Source organism: Eptesicus fuscus, chromosome 5 (genome assembly GCF_027574615.1).
Source record: "Eptesicus fuscus isolate TK198812 chromosome 5, DD_ASM_mEF_20220401, whole genome shotgun sequence".
Classification (NCBI taxonomy): domain Eukaryota; kingdom Metazoa; phylum Chordata; class Mammalia; order Chiroptera; family Vespertilionidae; genus Eptesicus; species Eptesicus fuscus.
In genome coordinates, this window is record NC_072477.1 from 64,251,254 (window position 1) to 64,269,349 (window position 18,096).

Genomic DNA, 18,096 nt, shown 5'->3' on the forward strand with positions numbered 1-18,096 from the left:
ACTCATCTCCCGCCCAAATCTCAATATAGTAAAATCTTGTTGCTGGTTTTTAATCTCTTTTCTGCCAAATTGTACAAGTGTTGGTGTCACTGTTTCTTTCACCACCAAAAGAAAGATCATAGATTTCCTTTATTCATTCTTTGATTTGCATTTCTATGTAAACTGGCTCTGTCAGGGTTGTTGTTGTTTTTTGAAACAACTTTATAACTGTGTTAAAATATACATAACATAAAATTTACCATTTTAAGTGTTTAGTTCTGTGGCATTAAATACATTGTTTTATGCAGCATCACCAATATCTATCTCCAGAATATTTTTTATATTCCCAAGTTCAAATTCTGTACCCATTCAACATAACTCTTCATTTTCTACTCCCTGCACTTCCTGGCAGCCACTATTCTACTTTCTGTCTCTTTAACTTTATTATTATAGGTACCTCATGTGAGTGTAATCATACACATCTTCTTTTATAACTGACTTATTTCACTTAGCATAATATCCTCAAAGTTTATCTGTGTGGTAGCATGTATCAGAATTTTCTTCCTTTCTGAAGTTGAGTAATATTCTATAATATGTATATGTCACATTTTGTTTATCTATTTATCCATTCGTGTTGTTTCCACCTTTTGGTTATTGTGAATAATGTTGGTATGAACATGAGTGTACAAATATCCGTTTGAGTCCTGTTTTCAGTTCTTTGGGTATATACCTATAAGTAGAATTATTGGATTTTAAGATAATTCTCCTCTTTAATTTTTTTTGAGGAACTGTCATACTGCTTTTCATGGCAGCTACACCATTTTATATTCCTACTAGAGGCCCGATGCACAAAATTTGTGCACTTGGGGGGGCAGGGGGAGTCCTTCAGCCTGGCCTGCACCCTCTTGCAGTCCGGGAGTCCTCGGGGAGTCTGGCTCAGGGCTCCTGCGTTGAGTGTGTGCCCCCTGGTGGTCAGTGTGCATCATAGCAACCGGTTGTTCCACGTTCGGTCTATTTGCATATTGGCCTTTTATTATATAGGCTTATTATATAGGATGAGCAATGCACAAGGATTCCAGCTTCTCCACATCCTCATCAACACTTATTTTCTTTTTGTTTTTTTAATAGCCATCCTAGTGAGTGTGAAATGATATCTCATTGTGGCCTTGATTTGCATTTCTTTAGTGATTTGTAATACTGAGTATCTTTTTCTATGCTTATTGGCCATGTGTATATCTTTGGAGAAATATCTATTCAAGTCCTTGGTCTATTTTTTAAAAAAATATGTTTTTATTGATTTCAGAAAGAGGAAGGGAGAGGGAGAGAGAGAGAGACAGAAACATCATTGATACAAGAGAATCATTGATCGACTGCCTCCTGCACACCCTCTACTGGGGATTGAGCCCACAAACCAGGCATGTGCCCCAACCTGGAGTCCAACTGTGACCTCCTGGTTCATAGGTCGATGCCCAACCACTGAACCACACCAGCCGGGCATTAATCAGATCTTTTGTTGTTGGGTTGTTGGAGTTCTTAATATATTCTGTATGTTAACTGCTTATTAGATGCATGATTTGCAAATATTTTCTCCCGTTCTCTGGATTGCCTTTTCACTATGTTGATAGTGTCCTTTGATACACAAAAGGTCTTACTTTTGATATAGTCTATAATTTATTTTTCCTTTGGTTACCTGTGCTTTCGATGTCATAGTTAAGAAATTATTGCTGAATCCAATGTCTTGGAGCCTTTTATCTATGTTTTCTTCTAAGAGTTTTATAATTTTAACTCCTGAGTTTAGATTGTTGATTCACTTTTAGTTATTTTTGGCATGTTATATAATGGACATGTCATTTTATGTCACTTCTATTTTTATAAAAAAAGACTTAGATCTAGGTTGTTTCTTTTGATGCTTGGTTAATTGAAAAATAAGCATGTCTTTATAAGCAACATATTATTTTTATATAATGTATAAGCATACCTTGCACAGTATAGGAACTTAAATGTATTAGTAATACTTTCAAAATTAGAAATCAAAAGTTTATATTTTGAGGTGTCATTTTTAAACTCAATAAATGGCATTTTTAAATTTCACAAATTTCCAAATTTGATGAGTTGATTAAGAATCAAATTTAATCAAATTTCTTTTTAATTTTTCTCCTTTTATTTTTTAACCATTAGGTCTCCATGTGCGTTTAAGCAGGTTGGGCGGTGTTACAAGACTGCATGAATTTGTGCCTTTTGTAAGTGCCTATATTAAGTGTTGACTTGCTTAGATCCTATTTTAAATACCTCTTGGTTGATGAATGGGAAGAAAAATAATATTTTGAAACCCACATGAATAATTCCCATTTAGTAATTTTAAATCTATGTGTAGTACATTGAAATCTGAATCATAGGGATTTAGTCATCTAATTCAAGCCCTTTTATTTTACCGATAAGAATACTGAAGAATATATACTGCTATAACTGTGAGACACATCCAAGCCTTCTGAGAAATAATGAAATTGACCTCACTCTGTTTCAGAAGGACTTTCAAGTGGAGGCACTAGTAGAATTTCCTTTACGTTGTCTGGTATTAGTTGCCCAGGTTGTTGCTGAGATGTGGCGAAGAAATGGGCTCTCTCTCATTAGCCAGGTATGGCAAGGCTAATTATTCATATTTGTGAATGTGTTCATTTTCTGATTTAAAAAAAAAACAACAAACATCAGTTTACCTTGTGTCCCTGGAGTATTTGCTTTCTGTTTTCTTGTATAAAGTCAGAAATGAAAGTTCTAGTGACCATGTAGACATTTCTACTTTTATCCTATTAAGTGGCTAGATCAGTTGACAGCCAGTAGTATCACCAGAAACCTGCCCATTAAACATAGGTCTTTTCTAAAGATCACCTTGCTTGGGGACCAGTAGCCTTCCTACCACCTGTCTTAATTGAAGGCCACCTTCTGTTTTAGAGCACATAAAGAGAAGTGCCATTTCCTAAAAGGTGGGGAAATAGAAATTGTAAATATATCACACTTGGGAGAAAAATGGTGTTATGATTAATTATATTGGTTTACTTTTATTGAAGTGGGTATTAAATTTTTTTACTACACATGTCAAGAGTACTAATTAATATAAAGCATTTTTAAACTCTGAAATATTTTCATACCACATTTTCTCGCCTTATCCTCACAAATCCCTTAAAATGTTTTATAGATTTACAATTTATGTTTTGCCACTAAAGAGTTCTTGGAATTCCTAGTTTAAAGAAAGTTTTAAGAATAGTTTTTGTTGAAAATTCTGTTTGAGATAAAATAATTCTTGTAGCTTCTATTCTACCTTTTATTTTATAGGTGTTTTATTACCAGGATGTTAAGTGCAGAGAAGAAATGTATGATAAAGATATCATCATGCTTCAGGTACCTATTTAAATTACATCTTAACCTTCCTTCTTAGATTCCTTGTAATAAGAGAAGATATTGTAATTATTTTTAAGTTAAATTTTTCTCTCTTTTAAAATATGATATCATAGAAATAGAAGGAACTACTACATTTTCTTCTGCAGATTTACTTTATAATTTTTCTGACGGTACTATTTGGAGGCAAAATTTTTCCCATTTAATACACATGAACTGTGATGCTCTGTGTCTTTCACAGATTGGTGCATCTTTAATGGATCCCAACAAGTTCTTATTACTGATACTTCAGAGGTATGAACTTGCTGATGCTTTTAACAAGACCATATCTACAAATGACCAGGTAAGCAACAGAAACTGAGATGTGAAATAATTCCAAATAAAATGTTATTGTTGCCCTAACCAGTTTGGCTCAGTGGATAGAGTGTTGGCCTGCGGACTGAAGGGTCGCAGGTTCGATTCCAGTCAAGGGCATGTACCTTGGTTGCGGGCACATCCCCAGTAGGGGGTGTGCAGGAGACAGCTGATCGATGTTTCTCTCTCATCGATATTTCTAACTCTCCATACCTCTCCCTTCCTCTCTGTAAAAAATCATTAAAAAATATATTTTTAAAAATGTTATTGTTAACTATTTTAATCATATTTAAGATTGTTATTTTTTATCTCTATCTGCAAAAAGCAGATACATACATATATTCTTACATATAGATCCACATAGACTCTTTTTACCCTGCAAAAATTAGAACATAAAGATTTTTTTTAAATGAAGAAAAAAAATCACATGAAACATTATATCCTAGAATTGGTCACTTTTAAAGTTTTGGTGTCTTGTTTGTTTTTAAAACAAAAATTGGATCATTTTGTATGTACTATTTTATAATTTGCTTCCTGTACTTAATAAAATATTGCAATGGGCTTTTTGTTTTTACTAAATAAATATACAACTATGTCATTTTTTTACATCATCCTTTTAACCTTTTGCACTTGGATGTCGAGTGCAAATTACTCTTTGAATGTATCGATAATTTGAAATATAAAAAAATCCAAATAAGTAAGTTTGTATGAAAAGAAACTCCAGTTTTTTATTCTACTGCCGCGCTTTGTAAAATCTGGGGTATTTAAAAAATTAAATCCCGAGTAGAATAAAGGAATCGAGAAAAAAGCAAGCGAGTGCAAAGGGTTAATGGTGATATATGAATGCATTATACTTTAGTCCAGTGATTTTCAACCGGTGTGCTGCAAGAATTTTTAAAACATGTAATACCTGACCTGACTATTTTGTTAGGGACACTGACCTCTTTTCCCTACATTGTCAAATAAAAAAATGACGACAGCCAACACAACAATAGCAATCTGGTATAAATGTCCTGTCTTGAACCATAAATATATAGGTCATATAATAGAATTGCATATTATTGGTCACGTCACATGATAAGGTTGCATGTGATTGGTTAATTCTTGGTACCAGAAATCCTTATTACAACTATAGGTACCTGATTTTTTTAAAAAATACATTTTTATTGATTTCAGACAGGAAGGAAGAGAGGGATTGAAACGTTAATGATGAGAATCATGGATCAGCTGCCTCCTGCACGCCCCCTACTGGGATTGAGCCTGCAACCCAGGCATGTGCCCTGACCAGGAATCAAACCCTGACCTCCTGGTTCATAGGTCGAGGCTCAACCACTGAGCCATGCCAGCCGGGCATGTACCTGATTTTTTAAAAAAGTCACTTTGGAGCAAAAAAGTAGATAATTACTATTATTTTTTATTATTATTATTTTTAAATCCTGCAAAATTATACCTATTTTTTTGTCAGATAGGTAAAAATACATTTTTTTTATTGTACCACAGAATATTAGTAATTAGTTTATGAGATGAAAAAGGTTCGAAATTGCTATTTTAGTTCCTTATTGCTGAAGAGGTTTTTAGTCTCATAAACATCTCTGTACCTCAAGGTTTAAACACTTGCCTAATTATTATTATTACTAGAGGCCTGGTGCACAAATTCATGCACAGGTGGGGTCCCTCGGCCTGGTTGGTGATTGGGGATGATTGGGGGGGGGCGCGGCCGGCCAAGGGAGAGATAGTGGGAGGTTGGCCGGCCATGGGAGCGCACTGAGCACCCAGAGGGCAGCTCCTGTGTTGAGTGTCTGCCCCCTAGTGGTCAGTGCGTGTCATAGTGACCTATCGACCAGTTGTTCTATCATTCGGTTGCTTAGGCTTTTATATATATAGATTAATTTTTTTAATCCTCACCCAAGGATATTTCCATTGATTTTTAGAGAGAGTGGAAGAGAGAGGGAAAGACAGAGAGAAACATCAATGTGAGAGAAACACATCTATTGGTTGCCTCCTGCATGCACCTGACCAGAGCCCAGGTAAGGGAGAAGCCTGCAACCAAGGTATGTAACCTTGATTGGAATTGAACCCAGGACCCTTTGGTCTGCAGGCTGATGCTCTATCCACTGAGCCAAACCAGCTAGGGCTTAAGATAAATTATTTGAAGTAGATTTGCTGGACAAAACAGTGTGCCTTTTTTTTTTTTTTTTAATTGCACTGGCCGGTTTGGCTCAGTGGATAGAGCATTGGCCTGTGGACTGAAGGGTCCCAGGTTCGATTTCAGTCAAGGGCACATGCCCAGGTTGTGGGCTCAATCTCCAATGTGGGGTGTGCAGAAGGCAGCCAATCAAAGGTTCTCTATCATCATTGATGTTTCTATCTCTCTCCCTATCCCTTCCTCTCTGAAATCAATAAAAATATTTTTTAAATTTTCTTTATTAATTTTAGAGATGAAGGGAGAGAGTAAGTGAAAGAGAGAGAGAGAGACAGACATCTGTTTGTTGTTCCACTTATTTATGCATTCATTGGTTGATTCTTTTTTTTTTCCTAAATATGTTTTTATTGATTTCAGAGAGAGGAAGGGACAGGGAGAGAGAGAGAGAGAGAACCATCAATTTTGAGAGAGAATCATTGATCGGCTCTCCTCCTCCATACTCCTTACTGGGGATCAAGCCTGCAACCTGGGCATGTGCCCTGAATGGGAATCCAACCGCCATCTCCTGGTTCATGGGTCAACACTCAACGACTGAGCCACACTGGCTGGACGATTGTTTAATTCTTATATGTGCCCTGACTGTAGATCAAAACCGTACCTTGGCATATTGGGAGGATGCTGTAACTAGCTGAGTTACATGCACAGGGCTAGTGTGTGCTTTTTCTTAAGATTCTTCATGTATTTTGTCATATTGCTTTCAGAAAAGTTACTTTGATTTAAGATTTCTCTAGCAGTACATACATCTGTAGGGGCATTTAAAAAAATTTTTTGGCCTTTCTAAATTGTATTTATTGAAGCATATATTTAGATGATCTAAATTACCTTTTAACACCACACTGCACATAATTTGGCACCCACCAAAAACAAGCTGCCAAACCTCAAAATGTGAGCTGCCTTTGAAAATGAAAAACAGTAACAATAATGAAAAAAAAAGAGAAAACCTGTGTGTGGTGAATAAATATGAATTTCAAAAATGATACCACAAAATAGCATACTTAAATTACATATAAATTAAGCTAAAATTGGTGAAATAGTAATTGGTTCCTTTTTAACAATAACTCCAATTATTTGTGAGCCCAGAGGCCAAATTGAGTATAAGTAGGTACTTAAACAGAAAATAAATTTCCACAATTTTTGTTGATGAAATTAAAAATACCCTATATAATGAAAGGCTAATATGCAAATTGACTGAACAGTGGAATGACCGATCACTATGATGCTCACTGACCACCGGGGGCAGACACTCAATGCAGGAGCTTTCCCCTGGTGGTCAGTGCGCTCCCACAGGGGGAGCATCATTCAACCAGAAGCCAGGCTCATGGCTGGCAAGTGCAGCAGTGGTGGCAGCAGTGCTAAGGATGTTCGACTGCCAGCGGGGAGCGAGCCTAAGCCGTCAGTCAGACATACCCCTAGGATGCTTGGACTGCAAGAGGGCGCAGGCTGGGCTGAGGGACTGCCCCTCTCTGAGTGCACAAATTTCATGCACTGGGCCTCTAGTAATAATAATAATTGAGTTTTGTAGTGTAAGTTTACTAAGAAAAAGAATGCATTTTATTGTTATATCATGTTACTTAATTGAGGCTCAACACTCGTGTTCCTTATCATACAGTCGATTGCCCATGTTGTTGTTTTTTTAAATCATTCCTAGCTGCTTAGGCCATAGAAAAATAGGCTTTGGGCTGGATTTTGCCCACTGGCTATAGGTTGCTCATCACTGGGTTAGATGCTTGGGAGAAGACAAGCAAATCACGCTCCACAAAAGAGCAAGTAATAGATAACCAGTAATATCCCTTGGTTACCATTTTGCATATATTGTTACTGGATCCTTGTACTGGGACAGCTGGCACTGGTATTTTTAATTTTGTTGATCTTTTAGATGAAAGGTGGTGTTTCATTTTCATTTGTAGTTTTTGAATTATCAGTGAGGTGATCATGTTTTCATGATTATTGGCTTTTCTCCCCTTTTGTAGTGAATTATCTGTTCCTGTCCTTTGCCCCTTTTCTGTTTTTGTAAAAGTTCCTTATTTAATAAGGGTATTATTTATTTATTGTATTTGCTACATTTTTCACAGTTTATAATTTGTCTCATGGAATTTTCTCACATCTTCATTGTTTTAATATTTGATAGCTTTTAAAGTAGCTCTTGACTACTTTGAATTTATAAATCACATTATTTTATTCTTTCAGATTAGAAGTCACTTGCAAAGGGCCATGTATAGGATATAAAATACAAAACTAATTTTTAGTCATATTTTATACTTAGTGAAAATAAATAAATAATTTCCAATAGTGCTTAATGAGAACTGTGTTATGGAAAGGTACTCTCACCATAATTGTTAGGTACCTATTTGAAGCCACTGCCTTACCAACCCAGGTAAGAAGGAAGCCTGTAGTAGAGGAAAAGTTAAAGATTAGAATTAGTTTGTTGACTTAAGGTTATGAGGGGAATAAGTAACACAATAATACTATTTAGCAGTTATTATCTATTTTCTTGTTACATGCCAGATACTATGAACTTTGTTGAATTTGATGTCAAAAAGAGAATTATTAACCTCATAATTTTCTATTGTGTGGCTGAAAGAAAATACTGGACTTAGAGGGACCATGAGGGTGATGCAGAAATATATGTTGTGTGAAGGTTTTTGGTTCTTATACAACTAATTTATTATTTTTTGATTCTATAGGATTTGATTAAACAATATAATACATTAATAGAAGAAATGCTTCAAATCCTCATCTATATTGTGGGTAAGATTAAAACATGTTTTGAAATAGCATATGGGTTGGGTTACTTTTTAGAGAGAACATTAATAAGAGCTATAATTTACCATTTTACTCGCCTCCCAAATATAGCCTAGAATGTATAGTAATGTGATTAATATGTTTAGAAACCCACCTTTTAAAAAAGCACAGCTGTTACATCTTTACTTTCTAATATCTAATTTGTAATTGTTTGGACTTTTTTATAGAGGTCAGGGATATTTATCATAGATAGAAATGTAGGTGAAAAATAACTATGCTGAATGCTGAAAATTTTCTATAGATATGAAATTTCATTGTAACATAGGTCTAAGTAAAATATATTTTTATTGTGTCATTCTGTTAAATTACTTTGTGAAAATATTGGCCACACTTACTTTTGTATGTTCTATGTTATAGACTGTTGATTTTACTAGCTAAGGAAAAGTCCTTAACTTCTCATTCTGGCTCTTGTTTCTTTCTTTAGTGCAGCAGACTCTGCTTTGTATTAATAGTTCCGGGTGATTCTAGCCAGTAGCTAAATCTGAAAACATGGGTTCATTTCATTTGTTTGTTAGAGCTAGTTGCTAGACTAGCTGCTTTATCTCAGCAGGAAATGTAGTAAGCCTTTATTGCTAAGTGATATGTAAATCTTTCAGGTACTAACTCTTCTTGTCCAGAATATTCCATTAGAAACTGATGAAAAAAATGGACAAATTAAAATGTGTAAAAGATTTTTAAAGTTAATGATATACTTTATTAGGTTATAAAAACTTGAGGGGAATTTTTGTACTCTTGGAGTGCTTTAAAAAATTCTAATACTATACTATATTTTTGCTGTTTTATATTATTACTAATTTATTATTGCTTCTGTTTTGCTTTTATTATTTTTAGTCAAATCTATTGGGGTTTTTTTCTCCTATGTGATTTGATTTTTAGTTAATACTAGTATATTCCTAAATTCATTAATTTGAGGAGTCAGTATTTTTACAAAAGCATATAAAATCTCTGATCTTATAATGGAAAAAACATTTTTTAAAAAGTAGAAAAAGATTCAAATTAGGAATCAAAAGACCTCATCTTGGCCTTGCTATCAACTATCAAGAACATGCCATTTACATTCTTTGGATCTCAAATTCGTGATTTGTAAAATGAAGGTAGTCTATATGATTTCGATGGTTCCTTTTAGAACTAAAATTTTAGGGGATACTGTTTTTGGTGAAGAAAAATAAAGAAAATTACAAGATGCTTTACAAATATAAAAGGGATTAAGTCTGTTGGAAATGAATTCATTTAACAAAAAGTCATTCTCTGGCTAATTTGTAGAATTCATCAATTCTGTTAGGCAAAGGGTTACTGTCTTTTTAATAACCTTCTTGTAGATATCATTGGACTTTTTACACATGATATACTATTGAAAATCAGTGGTGACATATGGCCAGATATGGTAAGCCTTCTTGAGGCAATGGGAATTAGATGCTATTAACACCAATGAAGTTCTTGTTAATTTAAGCATTTTCTCTCCATTTGGTAGTTTATTGAGATGCAAAATGGAAACCTGATCATGTGGGCATTTTAGCAATACCACTCATTCCTGATACATATTACTGTTTTGTCATTTAATTCATAAAGACATTTTTAAGTATTTTGTTTTTCAGTTTTCATTTTGTTCTTTCATAAATAACAAAGACAAAATTGAGGAAGATCTTGAAATAAAAGCTATTATTCAATGACTAGGGACCCGATGCACAAAATTCGTGCACAATAAAAGGGAATTAATGAGAGGAAATATTTTAATATTGCTATTTGCCCTTTCTCTATAATAGAAGTGTCAGAGATGAAAGAAAATTAGTAAAATGTATATGAAAATATTCCTCCTCTCAGAGTCTGGGGTGCGCCACGGGAACCAGAGTCAAGTTCCCGCCCACCCACGTGCGCCTCGAAATCACGCAAGACCCAGACTCGGCCAGCCCCATCCCCATTGGGCTAGATCCAGACCTTGTCGGCTCCATCCCCATCAAGCCCTGCCGGATGTGGGGCACGGCCTCAGTCGCCTGGCCCGGGTCGGAGGGGGGGGGGGTACGCCTTGAGGTCCCCTGGCCTGGGCCAGGGGGGATGGCCTGAGGTCCCCTGTCAAGCCCTGCCAGGTTGGGGGCACAGCCTCAGGTCCCCCAGCCTGGCGCTGGGGAGGGGTGCGCAGTCTGAGGTCCCCTGACCTGGGCCGGTTAGGGGGCACACTTTGAGGTCCCTGTCAAGCCCCACCAGGCGGGGGGCACGGGCTCAGGTCCCCTGGCCCAGCGCTGGGGTAGGGGGCGCAGCCTGAGGTCTCCCAGCCTGGCACCAGGGTGGAGGGCGCAGCCTGAGGCCCCCTCCCCATCAAGACCCGCTGGATGGGGGCACGCCTGAGGTCCCCTGTCAAGCCCTGCCAGGTGGGGGGGTGCAGCCTCAGGTCACATGGCCCGGGGTAGGGGTGTGGCCTGAGGTACCCCAGCCCAGCGCTGGGGCAGGGACACGGCCTGAGGTCCCCCGTCAAGCCCTGCTGGGGCGGGGGGCGCGGCCTGAGGTCCCCTGTCAAGCCCCACCAGGCAGGGGCACAGCCTCAGGTCCCCTGCCCCGGCCCATTGCCACGCAGCCTCAGGTCCTTGCAGATTGCTCGCTAAGGCTCGTTACAGGAACTTGGCCTCCACTGTGGGCGCAGCCATCTTGTGTTACGGTATCCCTCTGCTGTGGGCGCAGCCATCTCGTTACAATGTGACAGTCAATTTTCATATTCCCTCTTTATTAGATAGGATGGCCACTGCTCATTCAATGCCATCTGCCTTATTTTCTGGATTAGAAACACATGCTAATTTAATAGAGGGGCCTTGTTTATAATGTGTGAGTATGTGTATGTATATGTATATATGTGTGCAAAAGAAAGCGAAGGGCTGTGTTTTTAGATCTCTTCATTTTCCTTCCTCCTTCTTTTAGCATATAGACTTTTGTTCAGTTTTAGGAACATGTCCAATAATTCTCAGTCCCTCTCTCATGGACTTAATTTAATGCAATGTTCTGTCTATAAGTGCTCCTGGTGGGAAGAGATTTAAATAGAAAGCAATTAATTGTTTTACTTTTTTTTTTTTTCATTGTTTGTATTAGGAGAGCGTTATGTACCTGGAGTGGGAAATGTGACCAAAGAAGAGGTCACAATGAGAGAAATTATTCACTTGCTTTGTATTGAACCCATGCCACACAGTGCCATTGCCAAAAATTTACCTGAGAATGTAAGACCAATTTTGTTTTTTGCTTCATTCACCTCAGGATGGGATGGACAGTTTTTTTTCTTTATTCTCTAATTGGAAACTACTTCAAAGTTTTAGGAAAATTTGTTTAGCAAATTCTGCTATGTAAAACCATCACCATTCATTCTTTAGTGGTATAAATTTTTAAGTCAGGGCTTTTGGGCATTAGGAAACATTTTAGAAACATTATGGCTATTTAGGAGACATTTTAGAGCAAGAAACTCCTTGACCTTTTGTTTACTTTAAAATAAGACTTTTTCAGAGGAAAGGTGTGGGGGGGGCCCTACTTAAAATATTGAGATTATTTGTGTGGGTATGTTTGAGTCTTCTGAGAAGTGGATGTCAAGACAAAACATTTAAGATTTTATTAGGAACAATGCCTAGGAGAGAAAATGGTGAGGAAGCTGGGTAAGGCTGGTGGGGAGCCATCAGACTGTGATACAAGTCTGACTCCAGATGAAAGAAAGAAGGAAGGAAGGTTAGATAGATGCATCGTAGATTACTGGTAGCCTACACAACGTTTAATTTCTCCCAGAGTGGGCCTTTATTAGTATCTGTAGTCCATCTAATCAGAGGTCTGGGATGCATTTTCATGTCTGCCATGGGTGATATTTATGTTTTTGTAAATACTGATATTTAAGTAATAGTTCTAAAGATTATGAGTCTCATATTTTTTCCCTTGAGATTTAATTATGAATTAGAATAATGATTCTTAAAAGAGAATTAGACTTATCTGTACTATTAGGGCTTTCCAGAGAAGTAGAATAGAGATAAGTTTTGACTATTGGTCACCCTCCTACCCCCAATTTGTATCTTTTTATTTATATCTTTTTCCAGTTTCACTTTTTAAAAAATTAATTTATTTTCCAATTACAGTTGACATATATTATGTTAGTTTCAGTTATACAACATAGTGAGATTAGACACTTATATACCTTACAAAGTGATCACCCTGATAAGTTTAGTTCCTGTTAACTAATTCTTAAACTATAACCATTTAGCATGTCACTTGTATAATTTTTGCATATTCTTTCACCAATTTTATAATTATGAATACATTTTAAAATCAACTTACATTTTCCTTAGCATCTTTCTAAGCAATAACATCAGTGAAATAGTAGGCTTGATGTTCTGGATTATTATTTTTTGAATACATATTACAATAAGTGAATAATTATTCAAAATTTTAAAATATATGTGTGCCACTTAAAGTAATTTCACATACTGCTATTAATATACATACCATACTTTGTAAAAAAAAATGCTTCAGGTGTATCTAACTTTTTACTGCTTACCCCAAGTACACTTTTTAAAAGGAGTCTTTCTTAATTTTTGCAAGACTATGGGAATCTATGATCTTAGTTTATTATCTTGACTAGGTCCTTTACCTGATTTTAAATGACTTCATAAAAAAAAATCCTTGTTCAAAGAAAAGTTCAGGCCAATTAGAAAAAATATATATAATTGCGGAAGCCAGAATACATTTGGACACTTACATATGTGTTTTGCTGTAGATCCCATTTATTTTGTTACCTTTATCTTAGTAGTTAGTACATCATGGGCATGTGCTTATTTAAATGGTGTGGGTAATGAACGTACTACATAAAGTTCTTTTTCTTTGAACTATTAGTTTTGTGTGTGTGTGTGGGTATGTGTATGTGTGTGTGTACATGCATATGAGGGCAAACTTAGATAAAATTTCTTCCTTAAATAGTTTATACATAGGTCTATTAAGAAATCGTTCCTTCCAAACAAAGTTAATTGTGTTGACCTAATTTTTTATATTGGAAATTGATCTTTTACTTATTGGGTATAAAGTACTTCAGGAATGTTGAAATGTATTCTACTTCTCAGTAAGAGAAAAGTCATTATATGAAGGTAAAAATAACAAAAATTATGTTTCAACAGGAAAATAATGAAACCGGCTTAGAGAATGTTATAAACAAAGTAGCTACATTTAAGTAAGTATTTAATGTTTATGCTTATTCTGAGAGTAGACAATCTTTGGTCTTGTATTTTGGATACTTTGTAGAAGCTCTGAAATTCTTGCTTGAATTCCCAAGAACTAGAATAAAGTGTTAGAAGGAGAACAAGGAGCATATAGAAGGCACTTAGTATATGTTTGTTGAAGAAATGAGTATTTTAAGCAGGTGAATGAGAAATATCCATCTGTGCGATATTAAATGACTTAGTATGTAACAAAGAAACCTTACCCATAGTCTTTCCCATCAGCTACACCATGACTTATTTATGGTAAACTTATTCTATAAATTTTCATTTTACATATTAATTTTAGACTTATTTAGTAGGTTTATTTTTGTTTATTTTTAAAAAGAATTGTGTATTTCCTGATTTTGGGACAGATTCAATCACAACCCATTTTAAATTTATATATTTTAATTCAATTTTGAAGTGTTTTCTCACACACACATAAATTGGCATGCAGTAGTTGTCCTAAGGCCATGGTCGGCAAACTGCGGCTCACGAGCCACATGCAGCTCTTTGGCCCCTTGAGTGTGGCTCTTCCACAAAATACTACGGCCTGGGTGAGTCTATTTTAAAGAAGTGGCATTAGAAGAAGTTTAAGTTTAAAAAATTTGGCTCTCAAAAGAAATTTTAATCGTTGTACTGTTGAAATTTGGTTCTGTTGACTAATGAGTTTGCCGACCACTGTCCTAAGGCAGCGATTTTCAACAAGTGTCCTGCAAGAATTTTCAAAACATGCAATACCTAACTATTTATTCAGGGGCACTGACCTCTTTTCCCTCTTATCTAATAAAAAATGACAACAGCCAATACAACAATAGCTGTCTGGTGTAAATGAATCAAAATAATGCTATTTCTTTTGTCAGATTGGCAAAAAATATATTTTTTGGTGTGCTGCCAAATTTTAGCTATTATTTTATGTGTGCCGTGAGCTAAAAAAGGTTGAAAATCTTTATCCTAAGGTAAAACACAGTCATCTTAAACTGTTGTAAGTATTTTCACCCAAAGTTGAAAAATTGTTTATCCTGAACATGAAAATCTCTAGTAGATTTAAAACAGTATTTTATGTGTTGGCCAATATAGTTCAGTTAGTTGAGTGTCATCCCATCCCATGCACCAAAAGTTTGCCGTTTTGATTCCCAGTCAGGGCACATTCCCAGGTTGTGGATTCGAGGTGCATACAGGAGGCAACCAATTGATGTTTCTTTCTCACATCAGTGTTCCTCTCTCTCCCCCTCGCCCTTCTTCTTTCTCTAAAATCAATAAAAACATTTTAAAAACAACAGTATTTTACAATCCTTTGATTCTTTGAGATGTATAAAATGGAAATCCTACCTAATAATAGATAAATATGCAAATTGACCGTACCTTCGCAATGCCCACGATTGCCCAGGAGGCGCAGGGGGGCGGGACTTGGGGTGGCCGGGGTGGCCGATTGGGCCGGCGGGACGCTGAGCTTGCATCACCAGTGGCGGCGCGAGCTCAGTGTCTGCGCCATGGCTGTGCTGTGGCACAGAAGGGGCCTCTGGGGCAGCGAGCTCACATCCCGCTGCGGACCATCAAAAACGGGGGAGCTGGGTGCCTGTCCACTCCGGTACCAGGCCTTTCAGAAGCCTCCGCCGCACCGGGCGGAGGCTTGATGCTGCATGCGCGGTGCATAGGTGGGGCCCATGGCTTTGCGCAGCGATGCCTGGGGATCCCACCGCTCCGCATGGCACAGAGGCGGGGCCTGTGGCTCTGGCCTACCTCTTTGGGGCACTATGAGAGGGCACAGGCCAGGCTGAGGACACCCCCCCTCCGCAAGTGCATGAATTTCGTGCATCGGGCCTCTAGTAAGATTATAAGTGGAGTAATTCTTAGAATTTTAAAGATTGATACTGGTAGTAAATTTCTACTTGTTATAGTATTGTATTTATAGATATATTACTAATTTCAAAAATTTAAAAATAGAATGTAGCTTTTTAAATGCTCTAATGTTCAGTTAAACAGTTAAGTTAAGAAATGGATAGAAACAAAAGTTGTTACAGTGCAGAGCAAATATGGTGTACTTCGTTTGGCCTTGATGCTTCTCCTTACAGTGCTGTATAGAGGACTCAACACTATATTTTTTATCTACAACTTGTTGAGCACATGATGTCTCACTACCATTTTTAGATTTGACCTTAGATAATACAATGTGCTTTTGTTGAACAGACAATCTTTAGGCTTCAGAGGCTAAAAAAGAATCCTTAAGAATTTAAAAAGATCGTGGAATCAATTATATGTAGTATAAAATAAACTTCCTTAGATTTGTTTGAATTTCATAATTATAATTGAAACACAGTTTAGCGGTTATCAGGACTTTGAGCATACAGTGTATGTTTTTAGTTTTAATATTGGAATGAATTTGTCATTTCAGTTTAAGCCACCAGAGTGAGATATAATTATGTTTTTTTCCGCTAGATTTTGACTTTTAGATTACTTTTTAGGTTCTTATTTTGTCTATATTCTATTCTTCAAGACCACTGCAGTTCATCTCTGGATTTTCTATTTATTTAGGAAACCAGGTGTATCAGGCCATGGAGTTTATGAACTAAAAGATGAATCATTGAAAGACTTCAATATGTACTTTTATCATTACTCCAAAACACAACATAGCAAGGTAGGAAAAGGTATCCTCTTCAGAAAATAAACCTAAAATGCTTTTTAACTCTACAGAAAATTTTCTGGGTTTTCTGTAGTTTCATACTGGTTTTCATTAATAGAGGCCATTATCTCACCCAAGAAATTAAAATGGAATCAATAATGTTATCTAGTATACAGGCAATATTCAAACTTTCTATATTATACCAGAAATAGACAATAAGTAAATATTGTTGACTGAAAGAATAGGCACTAAATTCTTGAGAAAGGATATTACCCATCCTGTAGGCATTTCCTAGTACAACCATTTTGCTTCTGGAACAAGGCAGCATTTGAATACATACTTCAGTATATAAAATATTTTGGTAGGTTGGTGGAACTTTCCTGCTTGCTTCAAAGTATTCCATTTGTGTCATGCTTGCCAAGCAGTATATTTAAAGATAGACTGTCTTCTTTTTCTTTTCTTTTTTTAATATATAGGCTGAACATATGCAGAAGAAAAAGAGAAAACAAGAAAACAAAGATGAAGGTAAAAAGTGAGATTCTGAATTGACTCATTTTGTCTATTTCCTGTGGTTTTATTATCAGCTGAGTATATAGTGGTTTGTTTTCTTGTTTATTTAGTGTGGGCAACTAATACAAGTTCAAAGAACCCTTTGTTTCTTGTTCACATTTTAAGATATGGCCCACCTCAGTGGTGATATAATTTTAAATTTGTAGCAAATGGAGTTTATTTTGGGTGGTGGACATAGTGATTTATATTTCTCTTGACATTAATGTTTTTAGTGCTTTAAAGGTAATAAAAATTGTGTTGCTTTTGCATGTAATACATGATTTTGACATTTGCAATTTAGCATGTAGAATAACCCAAATTAAAATGTACCTGTTTGTCTCTTCTGCCATCCATCTCCCATCTACTATAGCATTACCACCACCACCACCTCCTGAATTCTGTCCTGCTTTCAGCAAAGTGATTAACCTTCTAAATTGTGATGTCATGATGTACATTCTCAGGACCATATTTGAGCGGGCATTAGACACAGATTCTAACTTGTGGACTGAAGGGATGCTCCAGATGGTATGTATACCTGAAATATTACTTGAGTCAGAACCACAACTAGTGCACCTGAAACACAGAAGTCATTAAAAATAGCTTAGTTGTGCCCCGCCGATGTGGCTCAGTGGTTGAGCATCGACCTATGAACCAGGAGGTCATGGTTCAATTCCTGGTCGGGGCACATGCTTGGGTTGCGGGCTTGATCCCCAGAGTGGGGCATGCAGGAGACAGCAGATCAATGATTCTGTCTCATTATTGATGTTTCTCTCCCTTTCCCTTCCTCTTTGAAATCAAAAATATGTTTAAAAAAAAAAAATCTTAGGTGTGGCACAGATTTCCTTAGTGACACATTATCATGTTTTTAGGATTTTTACCTCTGGGAACCATATATATACACACACACACACACACACACACACGCGCGCGCGCGCACGCGCACACACGCACATACTAGTGGCCCAGTGCACAAAATTTGTGCATAT

General features: G+C 36.6%; 1 protein-coding gene across 1 annotated transcript in view; it reads left to right on the forward strand.

Moving 5' to 3' along the window:
• Nucleotides 1–18,096, forward strand: part of UBR1 (ubiquitin protein ligase E3 component n-recognin 1) — a 141,880-nt gene that overhangs the window by 55,566 nt on the left and 68,218 nt on the right. Inside the window, exons 16-25 of the mRNA XM_008143048.3 lie at nucleotides 2,158–2,219; nucleotides 2,504–2,614; nucleotides 3,310–3,375; nucleotides 3,614–3,715; nucleotides 8,614–8,677; nucleotides 11,807–11,931; nucleotides 13,858–13,910; nucleotides 16,474–16,576; nucleotides 17,038–17,086; nucleotides 17,481–17,635. Coding sequence (XP_008141270.2) covers nucleotides 2,158–2,219; nucleotides 2,504–2,614; nucleotides 3,310–3,375; nucleotides 3,614–3,715; nucleotides 8,614–8,677; nucleotides 11,807–11,931; nucleotides 13,858–13,910; nucleotides 16,474–16,576; nucleotides 17,038–17,086; nucleotides 17,481–17,635 — 890 coding nt within the window. The remainder of the gene's footprint in view (nucleotides 1–2,157; nucleotides 2,220–2,503; nucleotides 2,615–3,309; nucleotides 3,376–3,613; nucleotides 3,716–8,613; nucleotides 8,678–11,806; nucleotides 11,932–13,857; nucleotides 13,911–16,473; nucleotides 16,577–17,037; nucleotides 17,087–17,480; nucleotides 17,636–18,096) is intronic.